Consider the following 17,954-nt stretch of genomic DNA (forward strand, 5'->3'; position numbering starts at 1 on the left):
ATAAGCCCATAAAACCCAGACTGATTTTAATTCCTCCCCTTGCACACAAACCTTCCCACTCAGACCAAGGACTGTAGATGCACATTGCAACTTCAGGGGAGGAAAGTGCTTCCATGGAAAACAGGAGCAGTGACCAAACTCATAGCCTGTCAGTCCCATGCCAGCTGGAATCCTCCTGTCACTTCCTAATGTCATCTCAGAGCTGTTAGCCACAAAAAAGTTCCGAAGATCAAACTGAAAGAGGGTAGATTTATATCAGATATTGGGTAGAAATTCTTTACTGTGAGGGTGGGCAAGTCCTGGCACAGGTTGGGCAGAGAAGCTGTGGCTGCCCCATCCCTGGAAATGTCCAAGGCCAGGGCTTGGAGCAACGTGGGCTGGAGGAAGGTATCCCTGCCCATGGCAGGGGGTGGAACAAGATGAGCTTTAAGGTTCCTTCCAGCCCAAACCATTCTGTGATTCTATAAAGAAGCACAGTTTCAACTTTCCACTTTTCCCTTGGGGCCACAGTGGCAAACCAGCAAAAATAAAGCTGCAGGATCTTCAGCAACATTACCAAAGAGAGCTGGAATTGAGAGTGCCCCAGGTTTGCTGCTGTTATTCCCAGGTCTTTTCAAAGCAACCAAACAGCAGCTGTGTCTGCTTCTCACACAGAAATGAATGTGACACTCACCCTTTCTCGTGGCAACGTTCTGCCACCTGCCTGTGCACTCTGCATTTCAGCACAGCCAGGGCATCCATCCATCTCCAGCTGCAGCACAGCTCTCCAGAGGGGCAGCCTCCTACTTACCTGTCCAGGCTGCCATCCAGACTGAAAAGAGCCAGAAGCAATTCATCCCACCCTCACTGAAGCCTCTGCATATTCCTCAGCTTATTGTAAATACAGCCTAGTTTAGATCAACTGGCTGACATTAGACAGTAAAAGTTGGGGGAGCAGATCCCACCCCTGCCAGGGTGCTCAGCTGCCTTATTTAAACCCTTAACATTGTGCTGCAGTGAGTGTCAGTCCCTGAATCTGTTTTTCACAGACTATTCTGAGCTGGAAGGGACCCACAACGATAATTGAGTCCAACTCTGAAGTCAATGGTCCACACAGGGGTTGAACCCACGACCTTGGTGTTATTACAACCAAGTTTTTATCTCTTTTACCAGCTCAAACACACAATTAATGGCAGATCTCACCATGATGCTGTGAACACCGTGCTCTGTGCTCCCAGAAAGCTCTCTCTGAACACTGTACCCAACACACTTTTACCTGGGTTTCACTGTTTTCTTCTCCTCTAAGTGTTTATACAAACTATTGCATCCAGTCATTGCTTGTTCTGCAAGTAATATCTCAGTGGTGCATCTTTTTCAAAGAGAACTGAATGATTCAAAATTGAACCACATTAAACTTACTCACTTCAATCCGAGTCTGCCAAAGGGATGGTCTTGGAGCTGAATGCACACAACCAAAAATCTGGAGCATGGTGCTGGTCTGGGTGTCTTCCACATGAAGTCAACAGCAGTCAGAAAGTCCTTCATGACCCCTCTGAATCCTTCTGCAATTCCTCCTGGGTTTCCAGCACTTCTGGGCCATGAGGGACAGGAAGGTGTGTTTTCATCCTGAGACAATGGATTGAAAGCATTGTCTGAGAGCAAAATATTGCAAAGTACTGAAAATTAATGCAGACTGTCTGCTTCACAGCCAGATCCCAGTGATCAGAAATGCTTATGTCAGACTTCATCCCAGTTTTGTGATCACATGGTTGTTACACTCATCCACAGCCCCAAATAGTGTGGAGTTTGGTGTGCTGAGGGGAAGAAAATGCCTATAGCTTGTTTTGCAACTAATTGGAGGCCAGCAAAAAGAACTGCTGGCTGGAGAAGCAAATTCTATCCTCATGTCTCCTACTCTGCCTCTGAGGTACAGCAAAGCAGGTCAGAGACAGCCTGGCCATGTCAAGCTGCACAGCATCCTTTCCTTGGATGAAGGCAGGAATCCTGTGGTGGTGTGTGCCATCCATGCCAACACCCTCAGCAGCCTCCTGGCACAGCACAACAGCAATTTTATCAGAGAAACAGGGTTGGCTGCCACCACCAGAGAGCCAGCAGGTGGAGTGTAGCTGTGTGCCTGCTGTACTGGGATGAAGGGCTGTTCTCAGGGGGATGGGGTGACACAGCAGCACCTCAGGGCCTGCACCAACACAGTGAGAGGCTCTGAGAGGGACGGTGTCAGAGGTCATGTGGAAGAGCAGAACTTCAGGGCTGTGCAGGCAGAGTGTGCACTGATGGAAGGCTTGGGTTGAGGACCAGGTGACATGGCAGCACCTCCAACCTGCACCAGCAAGGCCCAGCACTCTTGAAGGGCCCATTTCATGAGGCTGAGGGTCATGACGTGGTTCAGACCTGCACAAACACAGTGTAGTGCTCTTGGGGGGACCATTTCTAAGGCCAGGGGACACCATGGCACCCCAGACCTGCACCAACATGGCACGGTGCTTTTGGGGGGCTGGTGTGGTGCAGCCCCACACAGGGCACTCCTCAGACCTGCCCCAGCTTGATGTTGTGCTCTTAGAGAGCCAGCTTTGGGAGACTGGGATTAGGGAATCACCTCAGGGCGGGACACACAGCACTCCTGTGGAACCATCTGTGCCATGGGGGAACTGGAATCACCTCAGGGTGGGACATGCAGGGCACACACACAGTGCTCCTGTGGAACCATCTGTGCCATGGGGGAACTGGAATCACCTCAGGGCAGGACATGCAGGGCACACACAGTGCTCCTGTGGAACCATCTGTGCCATGGGGGAACTGGAATCACCTCGGGGCGGGACATGCAGGGCACACACAGTGCTCCTGTGGAACCATTCGTGTGGTGGGGAACTGGAATCACCTCAGGGTGGGACATGCAGAGCACACACAGTGCTCCTGTGGAACCATTCGTGTGGTGGGGAACTGGAATCACCTCAGGGCGGGACATGCAGAGCACACACAGTGCTCCTGTGGAACCATCTGTGCCATGGGGGAACTGGAATCACCTCGGAATGGGACATGCAGGGCACACACACAGTGCTCCTGTGGAACCATTCGTGTGGTGGGGGAACTGGAATCACCTCGGGGTGGGACATGCAGGGCACACACAGTGCTCCTGTGGAACCATCTGTGTGGTGGGGAATGTGGTGGGGAACTGGAATCACCTCAGGGCGGGACATGCAGGGCACACACACAGTGCTCCTGTGGAACCATCCATGTGGTGGAGAACTGGAATCACCTCAGGGTGGGACATGCAGGGCCCCTCTATCCCTCAGGGCACAGCCCCTCTAACCCCTCAGGGCACAGCCCCTCTAACCCCTCAGGACACAGCCCCTCTATCCCCTCAGGACACAGCCCCTCTATCCCCAGGACAGCCCCTCTATCCCCAGGACAGCCCCTCTATCCCCTCAGGACACAGCCCCTGTAACCCCTCAGGGCACAGCCCCTGTATCCCCTCAGGGCACAGCCCCTGTATCCCCTCAGGGCACAGCCCCTGTATCCCCTCAGGGCACAGCCCCTCTATCCCCTCAGGGCACAGCCCCTCTATCCCCTAGGGCACAGCCCCTCTATCCCTCAGGGCACAGCCCCTCTAACCCCTCAGGGCACAGCCCCTCTATCCCCTCAGGACACAGCCCCTCTAACCCCTCAGGGCACAGCCCCTCTATCCCCTCAGGGCACAGCCCCTCTATCCCCAGGACAGCCCCTGTAACCCCTCAGGGCACAGCCCCTCTATCCCCTCAGGGCACAGCCCCTCTATCCCCTCAGGACACAGCCCCTCTATCCCCTCAGGGCACAGCCCCTCTAACCCCTCAGGACACAGCCCCTCTATCCCCTCAGGGCACAGCCCTCTATCCCCTCAGGGCACAGCCCCTCTATCCCCTCAGGGCACAGCCCTCTAACCCCAGGACAGCCCCGCTGCCGCCCGGGCGGGGCGAAGGGGCGGAAGGGGCGGGCCGGGTGCGGCGCGCGCGGTCCCTACGGAAGCCGAACCGGCGCTCTCGTGTCCCGACGGCGGCCCCGGCCTGAGTCGCGGGCTGGGGCTGCGGGGGCGGCCCGGGGGGGTCCGCGCGGAGCCGGGGAGGGGAGAGCGATGGCAGCACCGTGAGGAGCTCGGTGAGCGGCCGGGGAATGGGGGCGGCCCGGGGCGTGCGGCGGAGGGTGGGCCGCAGGCGGGAAGGGCGGGAAAGCGGCGGCCGGACGGGGCGGGTGTGTGAGGGGAGAAGGGGCTGTGGGGGTGCTGAGGGTGAGCAGGGGGCTCTGAGGATGAGTAGAGGGCTCTGGGGGGCTGAGGATGAGGCGGGGGCTGTGGGTGAGCAGGGGCCTATGGGGAGGCTGAGGAGAGGGGGCTGAGGGTGAGGAGAGGGAGCTGAGGGTGAGCAGGGAGCTCTGGGGCGGCTCAGGGTGAGGAGGGGGCTTTGGTGGGGGCTGAGGGTGAGGAGGGGTCTCTGGAGGGGCTGTGGGTGAGCAGGGGGCTCGGGGGGTGCCCAGGGTGAGCAGGGGGCTCGGGGGGCTGTGGTGGGTCGGTTCTGCCGGCTGGTCCCGGACGGGGACGGGGTGGGCGTTGCGGGGCTGGGATCCCCGCGGCTCCCGGCGGACACAAGGCAGGAGCTCAGTCCGTGTCTCTCTCTCCCTCAGCTCTCCCTGCGCGGCCTGGATGCCCACGGGCTGCGGGGCTCTGTCACTCTCCGCCCGGGCCCTCGGCAGGGCCGCAGCGCTGCTCTGTCCCCCTCTGACTCGGGGGTCCCTGCCCAGAGCCCTCCCCTGCTGTGTGGGACGCGGCGCCAGGCGCTGGTGCCAGCTGCTGTCACAGCCCGTGTCCCCGCAGGGCAGCAGTGCCGGCGCTTTCCCCGTGCCCCCGTTCGCTCGCCCAGCCTGCACGGCCGACATGGCAGAGCAGAGGTACTGCGTGGACTACGCCAAGCGCGGCACCGCCGGGTGCAAGAAGTGCAAGGAGAAGATCGTGAAGGGGGTGTGCCGCATCGGGAAGATTGTTCCCAACCCTTTCACGGAGTCTGGCGGGGACATGAAGGAGTGGTACCATGTCAAGTGCATGTTTGAGAAGCTGGACAAGGCCCGGGCCACCACCAAGAAAATCGAAGACATCACAGACTTGGAGGGGTGGGAAGAGCTGCAAGATGAGGACAAAGAATTAATCAACAAACACATCTCAGGTGAGACACAGGGCAGCATCTGTGTCACTTTTCTGCTTCCTTTCAAGGTATGCCACAGATTGCCACCCAGGTGTGCCTTTACCACAAAATCCTCATGGATGTATTTGTATGGCTTTAGGGACAGAGTGGGCAGTGCTGCTCCAATCTGTCTCAGCCCTGTAGGAAAGGGAAGAAGCAGTCAATTCTACAGTGACACCTCTTGATTCTTTTGTCACAACTGATTGTGCAGAAGATCTAAGTGATTGAATTCACAGGCAGGTAAATCCCAGGAGGAAGCATCACTTACTTTTCACTTTCAGCTTTTTCCACGATCTTCAGTAAATTATGTTTTAAGTTTTGTTATCCAAAAAGCATCCATTCATTTTTTTTTTGTCCTCGAATTCCCAGTTCTTTTAAGCCTTTATTGAAATATGTCACAGGTAATATGTTGAGGGATGTATGAGGTTATTTCTTACTGCTTATTTGAACCTTTCTGGTTTGCAGAAGCCAATTCCAAGACTTCAGGCACCCCGAAGAAAAAGGTGATAGTCCAGGCTAAGCTCACTGCCACAGGACAGCTGACCACAAAAGATCCATTTGGTCTTACCAATCCATCACCAAAGAAGTTCTCTGGCTTCACAGGTAGGACCTAAGAAACTGATTCTGGGAAATCAGTTTCTTCTAATAACAGTTTTCACTTGGCTCAGATCAATTTTCTATCTATAGTCTTAATTAGTTTTCTGAAATTCTGGTTTGCCAGAAGTTGTCAGAGGTTTCTTACACTGTCAGTCTTGAAAGAATGTCTTGAAAAATGTTGGAGTTTCTGTTACTCCCAAGGAGACAAAGGTTCTGCCATAACCCCCAATGTCAGGCTGGTGTGCCCCTGACTCCAACTGCCTTCATCCTTTGGACAATTCCAGTCAAACTGAAGGGATAAAGTGGAGCTCAAAATCTCTACAGAGCTGGTTGTGGGGGATTCCCAGTTGTGTTCACAGAAGGGAGAACTGTTACCTTTCAGCAGCTTGTCCTGGAAGCAGCTGCCAGTGGGACAGTTGGTGTGTGACTGACCTGTAGCTCCAAACCATCCAGGGCACAGGTGGCCACAACACAGCCTAAAAGATGTAGGAATGTTGATGTTAGGAAAGAAAATGGGATGGAGACATTTCCCCTCCATTTTAAAAATGATTTTGTGGAAACATCTTGCCGTGAAGAGCAAAGGCTTATAAAGTAGAAGTAAAACTGAGGCATCTGCCAGCAGGAATTCCTTTTCACCATGGTTTAGTGCTACTTGTCTGGTAGAGTTAAGGCCCAGAAAATTCTGGTTTAATGTAAAGAATAATGAAAAAATAGTTTGTTTTATAGTAATAAAGTACAAGTCACAAATTTTGGGATAGCACACATTAGTCAGTTCTGAAGCTTTGCCAGCATGCTGGGACTGCTCTCAGCTTGCCAAGCAGAGGTGGCTTTAGAATTTACACTGTATTGTACTTGTTAAAAAAGCAACTTGTTATGTGTTTGATGCAGCCAAGCCAAAGAATTCAGAAGATGTCTCTGCAAACTCTTCCCACAAGTCCAGCCTGTCTGCAGCCAGGTGTGACCCGAAGCACAAGGACTGTTTGCTGCGGGAGTTCCGCAAACTCTGTGCCATGGTGGCTGAAAAGCCAAGCTACAATGTGAAAACACAGATCATCCAGGACTTCCTGAAGAAGGGATCTGCAGGAGGTATGGTTCCTGCTTGGAATTCCCAGTGTATGAAGGCCCTGTTAAAGTCAACCTCACAGTTTTTATTTCAAAAGGAAAGGTGAAATCAAATCAGATTGCTGTGCAGTCCCAGCTATGTGATGTGGTGATTTCTGAACTGTGGAGAAAATGTTTGCAAAGTGACCTGTTTAAAGAACAAATTCAGACAAGAGTGTCTCACTCTGTTGTAGGGAACATTTTTAGGTGCCAAATCTAGTGCTGAGGTGAGATTTGGAGGAAAATTGTAGGAATTTCTCCTAAGAAACCTCCTTTCACATGAAGCAGAGCAAAATGGGGCAAAGAGAAAGCCCCAGCTGTGGGTTTTATCCCCAGGGTCATGTAAATGGGCACAGACAACCAGAGCCTGTGTGTGAAAATAAGTTATCACAGTTCTAATTGTCTCTGCTTCTGTTTTTCCCCAGATGGCTTTCATGGTGATGTGTACCTGACCATTAAGCTGCTGTTACCAGGTGTCATTAAAATAGTTTACAACTTGAATGATAAGCAGATTGTGAAGCTGTTTAGTAGGATTTTTAACTGCAACCAGGACGAAATGGTCCGGGACCTGGAACAGGTGAGCACAGACAGCAGTCCTCTGAATTTCTTCCATACCCAAGTCCTTTGGGTCTGGAAATTCTGTAATGGTTTGGGGTTTTTACTTGTAATCAAAAGCATTATCTTGACTGTTAGAATGGGAGCTGGTGGTTTATTTTGTTTTTCTTGGCATTAGCAGTTTTCATAGCATTTTCCACCATCTGGAACCTGTAGAAAATCATGTTTGAATAGAAAGAAAGATACAAATTTCCCTATATTAAATTCAACTTTAGAAAGCAAGACAAATACCTAGACAAACTGGCTTGCATCTGTTTGTCTGAACAGCTTTGTCTGGCACGTTCCTGTAAAGGATTTATACTATTCTTTTTGTAACATCACGTATCAAAACGTGGGATTCACTTGACAGATCTGTCACTGTGAGCTGCACTTGGTGGATACAATTAATCTACACTGGTACCTTGCAAGGGCTCACGTGTGCATTGAATTCCTGTGCACTCTCTGATTCACTGCAAGATGGAGAAAATGGGTGAATTGGATAATGAAGGTAATTCTTTCATCTCTGTTCATTGCCTTGGTACACACTGCCTTCTAGTGACATCGCTAGCCTGTTTCAGATCCCTGAGTTTACAGGTGGATTCATCCTGAGGAAATAAGAGGTCTGTGGATTCATTCTGAGGAAATAAGAGGTCTGTGATGCTGCAGTGAAATACAGAGCCATGAGATGATGTTGTACTTTAACTTACCTTTTTTAGCAAATGGAACAGCTGGGCAGCTTTGTTCTATCCTGTGGCAGCTTCTTGGATGTTTAATTCCAATTTCTTCATACAATCCCAGCATCATTCCTGTCCTTTATCCTGCTTACTGGAAGCATGTTGAATCCCCAGTGGCATCCCCGTTCTCTGGCCATGGCTCTGATCCACCCCCTCTTTTGTTTTTGGAGACAGGGAGATGTTTCCGAGACCATCCGCATCTTCTTCGAACAGAGCAAGACTTGTCCTCCAGCAGCCAAGAGCCTCCTGACCATCCAGGAGGTGGATGAATTCCTAATCCAGCTGTCAAAGCTCACTAAGGAGGATGACCAGCAGAGTGTTCTGCAGCAGATCAGCCGCAGGTGAGGGAAGCAATTGGCCTCTGGAGGTCTGTCCTAACACTGGGAGTGGTTATCTGTGGATCACAGACTGGAGTAGGTGAGAAACTAATGAGCCACAGAAAGTGAACTTAATTAACTTCTGTAAGCTGCTGTTAGTGGTGTGATTAAGACACCCTGACTACTGACCAGCAATAGGAAATATGTAGGGCTCCTGTTCATGCCAGACAACTTCATCCTTGACTGTCAGGACACTGTTCAATCAGTACCGAACAAGTGACTTGCAGAACTACCTTAATGGTGTTCAGCTGGTAATTAAGTTGCTTTTTTTAGGTGTGTTGAGTAATGCAATTAAGACATGTTAGATTCTTGCTCTGGCTCACTTTGTGTTGGTTTGATGCTGAGTATGTTACTGTCACTTGATGCATTAATTAAATAAATTTTGGATGGTACGTCAGCACTGAGGCAGAATTAATATTGGCTTTCAAACATAAGGATGCTAAAAAGCCTTTTGGATGTTCTCTTGTGCCTCTGAGGTGTCATTAGTAAGGTGTGTCATTTGACTTTAAACCCTCAGTAAGAGGAGGGCTTTTTTTCAAAGAGATTTCTATCAGTTTCTTCTTTTCAGCTGGAAAGTAGTTCAGTTTACTGTCCACCATTACTAAATCTTCTGTTTTTCAGGTGTACAGGCAATGACCTGAAATGCATCATCAGGCTAATTAAGCATGACTTGAAAATGAATGCTGGAGCAAAGCACGTGTAAGTCTCACTTTCACTGTGAGATAAACCCAGGAATGTTTGTTCCATAAGGCAGGAGCAGCAGACCTGACGCTGGCGCCCTTTCCCTCCTGTGCGCGGTTTGCTCCAGGTTGGATGCGCTGGATCCCAACGCCTACGAGGCGTTCAAGGCATCCCGGAACCTGCAGGACGTGGTGGAGAGGGTGCTGCAGAACCAGCAGGAGGCTGAGAAGGTGCCGGGGCTGAAGAGGACCCTCAGCGTGCAGGCCTCGCTCATGACCCCTGTGCAGCCCATGCTGGTACGTGGGGCCCCTCCAGCCCAGCGGGACGTGGAGCTCTGGGGTGCTGGCAGAGACCTCACCTCAAGGGAGCAACAGCCAGAGAGTGGTTGTGGGCAGTGTGAGCTCACAGTGCTGATTTTTGACTCTGATGTGATCCTTGTGGGTCCCTTCCAACTCAGAACAGTCTGTGTGATTCTGAGGTTCTGTGACTCCTGTAGTGTGCCAGATAGAATTATAAAAATGGGAATGGTGATGAGTATAGAATTGAATACAAAGCATTTTCTGCTAAGAGGCTGATTTTCAGCATACTCAGTCCTTACACCTTCAGTGCCACTGCCAAGCTAAAATCGTGACTTGCTTTCAGTCCAGAAGTGACTTTTATGTTTGTTTGCTGTCCTTCCAGAAGTTGATCCTTTCTCTGGAAATAGTGTAAGCTTTCCTTTGGATTAGAGATTTGAACAAGTTTGGCTTTTTGTTTGAACAATACAGAGTTAAATATTTACTTTTGGGCTAAGTGCACTCCTACAAAAAGCACAGTACTTACACCTTGAAACATTTGGAGGAGATAAGCACTGAAAAGCTGTAATTATCTGGACATATGCAGATGATTCTAAGTAAATGAGTAATTAAGAAGAGCAAGACTTGGACCAGCTATCAGAGACCCTGGACAAAAAGATTTCCAAGGAAACTGGCAGTTCATTCATGAACTCAGGTAGGAGTGTGTTTATTTTTCACTGTATCACCTGAGTCTGGATCTCCTCTCTCCACCTGAAGGCTGAAGCCTGCAAGTCCATCGAGTATGCCATGAAGAAGTGCCCCAATGGCATGTACGCCGAGATCAAATACGACGGCGAGCGGGTGCAGGTCCACAAAAACGGGGATCACTTCAACTACTTCAGCAGGAGCCTCAAACCTGTCCTCCCACACAAAGTAAGCACCTGTACACTGGCTGGGCCAGCTCCTCCACTGGATTCCACAGTTGTTACTTTGGAATCTGTAGGTATTTGGAATCTGGAAAAGCAACACTCGGTAGAACTGTAATCACTTGGGTTTGGTGCACAGTAAGAGCTTGAAACTCAAATTAAGCCATCTGCCAATACATGCTCCATTTTGGGAGCCTTGATGCCAGTTGGGTGATGTGGTTCTATTTATTCCTTCTTCATTTTTCTATTTGTAGGCTGTGCTGTCTGTACCATAATAAAGTTAGTGCAGATGTGCCCATGTGTACCTCAGACACTTCTGGAGAAAATACTTGCATTGGAGTAAGTCCCTCTCTTCAGCCAGTAGACTTATTTTTTCTTTTGTTTTTATTTTTTTCCCAAGGTAGCCCATTTTAAGGACTTCATCCCTCAGGCTTTCCCTGGTGGGCAAAGTATGATCCTGGATTCAGAAGTGCTTCTGATTGACAACAAAACTGGCAAGCCACTTCCATTTGGGACTCTTGGTGTGCACAAGGTAAAAAAGAAAATTAAATAAATCCCCCTTTTGTTGTGTTTGGAGCCTGTTACTCTGCTGATTTAAATGCACCAGCACATGGTCTGTTATCACAGGGTAATTTTAGAGCTCTGGGGAATAAATAAGATCCCTGAGAAGGCTCATACTAATGAAAAGCTACTACCCTAATACAATAGATTTCATGTTAACCTGATCACTGGCAGGGCAGTAAGAAAACTTCATTTCAAGATAAATATTAAAAAAATCTTTGGAAAATCTTGCAATTTGGTCATTGCTCCTCATGACTGGAGTAGTGCATGGCAGAGTGGGAGACCACAATGACGCAGAGTGTTTAATCCATATGAGTGTTATGTAGTGCTTCTGTCTGGACTAAATGGGGGTGAGGAAGAGGACAGTAAAATGAAAATTAAACTCCAAGGGCTTAGGTTAGAAGTAGCCATTAATCTGCTGTCTCTAGAAATGTGTTTGGGTTTGTTGCAGCAGCAGTGACAGATGTTACATTGCCCCAAGTCACTAATATTTGTAGCATTATTTCCCTGTCACCAGGAAATTAACATGTTTTATCTTCTTAGCCTGTGCTTTGACACATTCAGTTTAAATCTTAATTCTCAGAATACTTCTCCTATTAGAAGAGGCCTAAGCTTATCCTAACTAAAATATTATGGAGATTGAAAAGCCATCCTTTTGTTTCTGTTCCTTTTCTGAAACTGGTGCTGCTTGCTGGGACTGCAGATTGCTTTTAATGGATCTTGTCTTCCAGAAAGCTGCTTTCCAAGATGCCAACGTGTGCCTGTTTGTGTTTGACTGCATCTATTTCAATGACATCAGCCTGATGGACAGGTGTGTTTCTGGCAGGTGTGAGAGTGGCCTGACTGGTTTCCCAGCATGAACTGGCTGGAACACATCACCAGTGCAGAGGAACCAGTTCACTTTGGCTGTCAGACATGCCACTCACCCTGTAAAAACAAGGGTGTGTGGGAGGGTCCTTGCTGTGCCAGGGAATTTCACTATGGAGCTCCATCTTGCTCTGCAGGTTCAAAATATCAGGGTCAGCTGCATTTCCAGTGAATTGGTGTGGCTCAGTCCCAGCTTATCTTATGTCCTCTGAAATTAAACACACTCTTAATACAGAATTTCTATTTTACAACTTCCCGGAGGACAGTAAGAATTAGTTGGAACTCTGTAGGATAAATCATTTAATTACTGAAATAGCTTTTTTCAATGTTCCTGTGATTGGTACTTCACATTAAAATCACTGCTTGTCCTCAATTATCCCTTCCTGGCTTAGGCCTCTGTGTGAACGTCGCAAGTTCCTCCACGACAACATGGTGGAGATCCCCAACCGGATCCTCTTCTCGGAGATGAAGCACGTCACGGTGAGCTCAGGGCCAGCCCCCAGGGCTGCACTCTGCACTCTGCACTGCTCCTTTACCACACAGCCCTTTCAGGATTGTCTGCAAATTCACCCTGTCAGAATGGTTCCACTTCTGCTCTGTGTGCAAGGCTTCTTGAGCTACTGATTTATGTAGCACCCTGGCTTTGGGGGAGAGTGCATGTTTTGAGCAGAGAAAGCTTTTTGGGAAGAAGAAAAGTGCATAGGTCCAAAGGCAGTTGGATGGAGAAGGAAATCTCATCTTGAACATATGGGGACATATCAGGGACAGAGTGGGGCAGCCTCATCTCTGAGGGGTTCTTTTAACAAGCCAACCCTTTTCTTCTTGGGACTATTCCCAGTTTAGTCACTGGATGTGCAGCAAAGAGATCATTTATGGGATCCTCCTTGGAAAACTGTTATGCTATTACCTGTTCCTCTCTCTGCAATTGCTTTGGGTTTAGTGCACCACTACTCTAAACAGAAAGCCTGAAGACCACGGCCCTTGGACAGTCCTGAGCTCACTGTGATTCCTCTCCTTTCCAGAAAGCTTCAGACCTGGCAGATATGATCACCCGAGTCATCCGTGAGGGGCTGGAAGGGCTGGTGTTGAAGGACATAAAGGCAAGTTCACATTTGCTCTTCACTGGTGTGTGCTGGGAATTGGGAATAGCAACAGAATCTGTTGATGAGGCACACAAGGCTGAGCCTTCTTGAAACACCTCTGGATTTTTTGGATGCTGACATCCAGTCCAGGTTGTTCCTTGTGTATTGACACTGCTGTGCTTAGAACTGCTGAGCTGGATAAAGGCAAGGGTTGTTGGAGGAGCTGCTGCCCACCAAGGGATCTCTCTGAGGGGGTTCTTTCCTTGCTTTGCACAGGGAAATTATGAACCAGGCAAACGACACTGGCTCAAGGTGAAGAAGGACTACCTGAACGAGGGGGCCATGGCTGACACAGCAGACCTGGTGGTGCTGGGGGCGTTCTACGGGCAAGGCAGCAAAGGTAAGTCTGGAGCTGGCTGAAGTTTTGTCAGTTCACAAAGCCCAGGCTTGTCCCTCTTCCAGGCCTCCTGTAGCAGTTTGTCTTTAGCAGAATGAGGCTGGTTGTAACTGGTTATCTGCTGCAGCCCAGCACCTGCCGGGCTCTGAGGGCACTGGGGGTCAGGCAGCACAGCAGGGCTGGAGCTGTTGGGCTGGGTTCTTGCACAGTGCAGGGTCTCAGTTCAGTCTGTGTGTGGGAGCTGGTGCTGTGGAGCCATCACAGGCCTGGATCCCTTGGACTCCCAGAGATGGAAGAGGGGGTTGGCTCATGTCTTCACTTTTTGCAAAGCTGTGGTTTGTCCTGTAGATGTGACCCACCCTGCTCTTCCCTCTGCAGGTGGGATGATGTCCATCTTCCTCATGGGCTGCTACGATCCCAAGAGTGAGAAGTGGTGCACTGTGACCAAGTGCTCTGGTGGCCACGATGATGCCACCTTGGCACGTTTGCAGACAGAGCTGGACATGGTGAAGATCAGCAAGGTGAGAGGGGCTCTGGTGTGGAGCTGAGCAAAGGGAGGCTCACCAGAGGGCTGAGCTACTGTTGAGGGGCTGGTTAAATGCTGGTTGAAGTGCTCTGCCAGGAATAAGATGAGTAAGAGTTGAATAGATAAACTGCTCTGACACAAATGAGGCACTGCCTGATGAGGCACTGCCTGGGGTTTGTACTCAGACACTGAGTGGGGAGCCAGGCACCATCTGTTTCCTGCCTGGACAAAGTTTTTTTGGGAAGGGTACCAATTTTTTGTCCTGTTTTTTGAGGATATTGCAATTGGCAAGGACAGTCACTAGATGGGGCTGCGAGAGGGAAGAACTCGAGTCATACTTACAGCTCCATAACCTGAAGTGTTGGAGTTAAGACTTGTGATTGACTTACGTGGGGAATCTTACTTTTCAATACTTGACAAATAAACAGAGAATTTTAATATTTACTTCACATCCTGAAGGCCGTTTTCATCAGGGTTACAGAATCTTTACAAAGTGGGTAGTTTTGCATGAATCACAGTTGGAGCTACAGTGTTACTGTTTCACATACAGAATGACAGGAATTGAGAGCTGTCTTACAGGTTATATTTGTGATTTCCTAGGTGAGAGAAACTGCTGCAGGTCAGTCTAAAGCAAGTTTCATCCATGCAAAGACAATGTAACACCTGTATACTGATTTAGTTCTAGGTTATGTTTTAACAATTTCTGTAGAAGTAGGTTCATGTATTATAAGTGTTTTCATTTGGGGTTTGTGCTTTAATTAATAGGATCCTAGTAAAATTCCACGGTGGCTAAAAATAAACAAAATCTACTACCCAGACTTCATTGTCCCAGATCCAAAGGTGAGTCCTGTCATAGTCATTTAACTCCATTTCCCAGCCCTGACAGAACAATCTACTGCACGTCCTTTAAGTGTACAAGTTGTCTCTGTTACAAAATTAGTCTTCATACTTGGAACAGGAAATTAAGCACAAGTTTTCATCTCTCAGTCTTGTGAGTGCATTTGAGGCTAAAAGTTTCATAAGGAAATCACACCTGCAACACTTTTGGGAAATAGTCTTAAAAACCTTCCAGAAGTGACTTATTTTAAATTTGAGACATGAAAAATCTGACTTAAAATGGTTGAAGCACAACTGTAACCCAGAGGTTGGATGGGTCAGTCTGCTTTGTGCCTTGGATGCTTGAAAGAAAAGGTATTATTTAGAAACTGGCATAGTCTATTAGTGAAGGATTTCTGTCTTAGTGGAAAAAAGTAGGTTTTTCTAATTAAAGTGACCAGGAAGGTGAGTGTGTGTGTGGAACTCTGTGCTGGGGCAGGAGGGGTTACTGAACAGCCACATTAGAGTTGGTTCATAAGAGAACATGGGGATGTGACCTGAGTTTGTCCCTGCCCTGCTCAGAAAGCCCCAGTGTGGGAGATCACGGGGGCCGAGTTCTCCAAGGCCGAGGCCCACACTGCCGACGGCATCTCCATCCGCTTCCCGCGCTGCACCCGCATCCGCGACGACAAGGACTGGCAGACGGCCACCAACCTGCAGCAGCTCAAGGTGAGCTGCCCCTGCCTCTGCACACGGCTGGGTGGGAGCTCTGGCAGCAGGCTGTGGGTAAAACACAAATTTGGGTAGCAGGGTATGCAGTGGAGGGACCTACTGCCTGGTACCTGTGATGGTACGTTCCATTTTCTGTTTGTCCCAGGCTCAGGCCACTTGCTGGACTGTTCTGATGTGAATCTCACTCCTCCTTGGGGCCTCTCAAGTCTCTTGTGCTGTTTGGTTGTGCTCTGTCAGGAAAGTCCATGTTGGCAGCTGGTTGTAACAGCCCCACAGTGAGGAATTGCCTTCCTCAAAGTCGTGACCTTTGTTCTCTTTAGGGTCGTTCAGGTTCCCATGAATGGCTGAGATTGAGAGCAGCATTTGGGAAGTGACTGTGGGTAGCCTGGCCCAGTCCTGGGGCACAGGGGCAAGTGGGAGCCAGCCAGGCCCCCCAGGCTGCCCCCACACACTCACCTCTTTCTCCTGGGCTCACAGAACTGTCCCAGTGCCAGCCCTGGCAGTCGGTGAGCTCAGAGCTCAGGGTAGTTCTGCAGTCTGGGCAGTCCTCACACAGCCTGTGGGGTGCTGGCAGCACCTGCCAGTGCTGCTTATGCCATGGAAATGAGGGATGAGCCTGCCCTGCTGCTGCCCTGCAGCCTGTCAGGCTCCCAGTGCAGGAGAGAGAGGCACCTCTGCAGATGGGTTGTGCCCAGGGAGAGCAGCAGGCACTGCTCATCCTGCAGGCTCTGATGAATTAGTCTGTCTTGCTCTGCAGCACATGAGTGGATGTGGCTTTTGATTCCTCCCTGTGTGGTTTCCCTTAATGCCAAGCAGAGGGGAGGAACTCAGAGAGCTTGGGCAGAATTAATAGGGAAATGGCTACAAAGAGATGCAGGAAGTAAAATCATCTGAGCAAACAGTTGGGGGAACAAGCAAGAGGAGCCCCTGTAATTACAATTGCAGCTCCTCTCTCTGGTGTCAGACAGCATTAACACTCTGTGTCTGGTGGGGCAGGAGCTGTACCAGCTCTCCAAGGAGAAGGCTGATTTTGGCATTGTTGCCGGGGAGGAAGATGAGTCCACAGCTGGCAGCAGTGGAGAGAATGAGGGGAATTCCAGGTCTTCCACACCTCACAGCAGTATTAAAAGCCCCCCAAAGAAGTCACCTGCAAAAGCCCAGAAGCCAGAAGGTAAGATGGTGCTTTCCAGGTGAGGAGCCTCGGGCTGTGTGCTCTGTGTTTTGGGCAGGCTGGCCCTGGATCTTTGCCTTCTGGCAGAGGCTGGAAGATCCCACAGCACCTTTCACGTGCATGTCAGGGATCATGGGAAAAGCTGTTCAGACCCTTGTTTTGGCCTGTGCTATTCCCAGCATGGATTGAGTAGCCACAGCTCTGAGGTGTGCTGGCATTGGGAAAAGATGGATGGAAACAGCACTGATGCTGCTGCTTTGAGGTTGGTGTTCCCTGCTCCTGTTCCTGCAGGTCACGTCCCATTTGGTTAGATATTTTTGGCCATGAACCAGTATTTAATTTTATTTGGATGGAATTCATGCATATAATGGGACACCTGCAGGGAGGTGATTTCCAGGTAAATTGAGTTTGCATTTGTCACTGGGGAACACTGTGAGGCAAATTGCTGAGCAGTTTCCAGAAGGACAGTGTGGTGACAGCACAGAGGACAGGTGGCAGCAGCATCCTGGAAATGAGGGCAGGAGGATGTCCCACACCACTTAGAGTAGAAAAATATCTTAATAGTTACATTCTAATCCATGGGTTTTCCAAAAAGAGGAGAGGAAACTTTTCCTTTTTACTCTCTTTGCTGTCTCCCCTCATGTTAATACACAAGTACGTGGACAGAACACAGAAATGAGGCAAGTTTTTTGTTTTTAGAGAGCAAAGCAGTCATTGAATCCCCTCAAAAATCGGAGGAGAAACGAGGGGAGAAGAGAAAAGCATCTGAGATGGAGGACAATGGAAAAAAGGTACAGTCAGGTGGACAGCAGCCACTGTGGGGAGGGGAGGAGGCTGAGGCAGGTCAGTTGTCTGCTCACCTTTGCCTTCCACCTGGACACTGCTGTCTTACCCATCCGGGGCTTCTCCCCCTCTCCTCCCTCAGCACCCACTGCTGGACATTTTCACGGGCGTGAGGCTGTACCTGCCGCGCTCCGTGCAGGACTTCGACAGGATCCGCCGCTACTTCATCGCCTACGACGGGGACCTCATGCCAGAGCTCGACGTGGCCTCGGCCACCCACGTCATCGGGGACACTGGTGACAACCCTGGTGCTCAGCGTGTCTCCCCCAGGTGGATCTGGGAGTGCATCCGGAAGAGGAGGCTGGTGGCGCCCTGCTAGCAGGGGGAGCAGGACAGCTGGGAACTAGGTAGGTGGAAGGAATGGTGAGATTGTCCCGTGGAGTCGTGGATAGACATCAAATGCCATCAGAGGTACTTGCAAAGATCCACAGCAACCACATGGAATAAATTAACCCTCTGAAGAAATGTCA

At 49.8% G+C, this 17,954-nt stretch overlaps 1 protein-coding gene across 1 annotated transcript; it reads left to right on the forward strand.

Annotated features, from left to right (window-relative positions):
* Window positions 1–3,996: 3,996 nt before the first annotated feature.
* On the forward strand, window positions 3,997–17,954 carry LIG3 (DNA ligase 3). The gene is made up of 20 exons (XM_071575242.1): window positions 3,997–4,128; window positions 4,651–5,186; window positions 5,670–5,807; window positions 6,690–6,887; window positions 7,328–7,479; window positions 8,405–8,571; window positions 9,229–9,306; window positions 9,416–9,584; window positions 10,341–10,496; window positions 10,890–11,021; window positions 11,782–11,861; window positions 12,310–12,397; window positions 12,940–13,017; window positions 13,276–13,399; window positions 13,775–13,917; window positions 14,688–14,762; window positions 15,321–15,467; window positions 16,467–16,641; window positions 17,341–17,432; window positions 17,567–17,954. Exons 2-20 carry the CDS (start codon window positions 4,670–4,672, stop codon window positions 17,801–17,803), a joined length of 2,946 nt encoding a protein of 981 aa, XP_071431343.1. The 5' UTR covers window positions 3,997–4,128; window positions 4,651–4,669; the 3' UTR covers window positions 17,804–17,954.

The sequence above is a fragment of the Pithys albifrons genome, chromosome 21, assembly GCF_047495875.1.
Source record: "Pithys albifrons albifrons isolate INPA30051 chromosome 21, PitAlb_v1, whole genome shotgun sequence".
Taxonomy (NCBI): domain Eukaryota; kingdom Metazoa; phylum Chordata; class Aves; order Passeriformes; family Thamnophilidae; genus Pithys; species Pithys albifrons.

What these genes read in the sequence shown, in the direction of transcription:
- LIG3 (XM_071575242.1), top strand. Translation starts at nt 4,670, where the DNA reads ATGCCCACGGGCTGCGGGGCTCTGTCACTCTCCGCCCGGGCCCTCGGC. An exon ending in GACATCAGCCTGATGGACAG is followed by an intron (nt 11,862 to 12,309) that starts GTGTGTTTCTGG and finishes TTCCTGGCTTAG; the next exon opens with GCCTCTGTGTGAACGTCGCA. An exon ending in CCAACCTGCAGCAGCTCAAG is followed by an intron (nt 15,468 to 16,466) that starts GTGAGCTGCCCC and finishes CTGGTGGGGCAG; the next exon opens with GAGCTGTACCAGCTCTCCAA.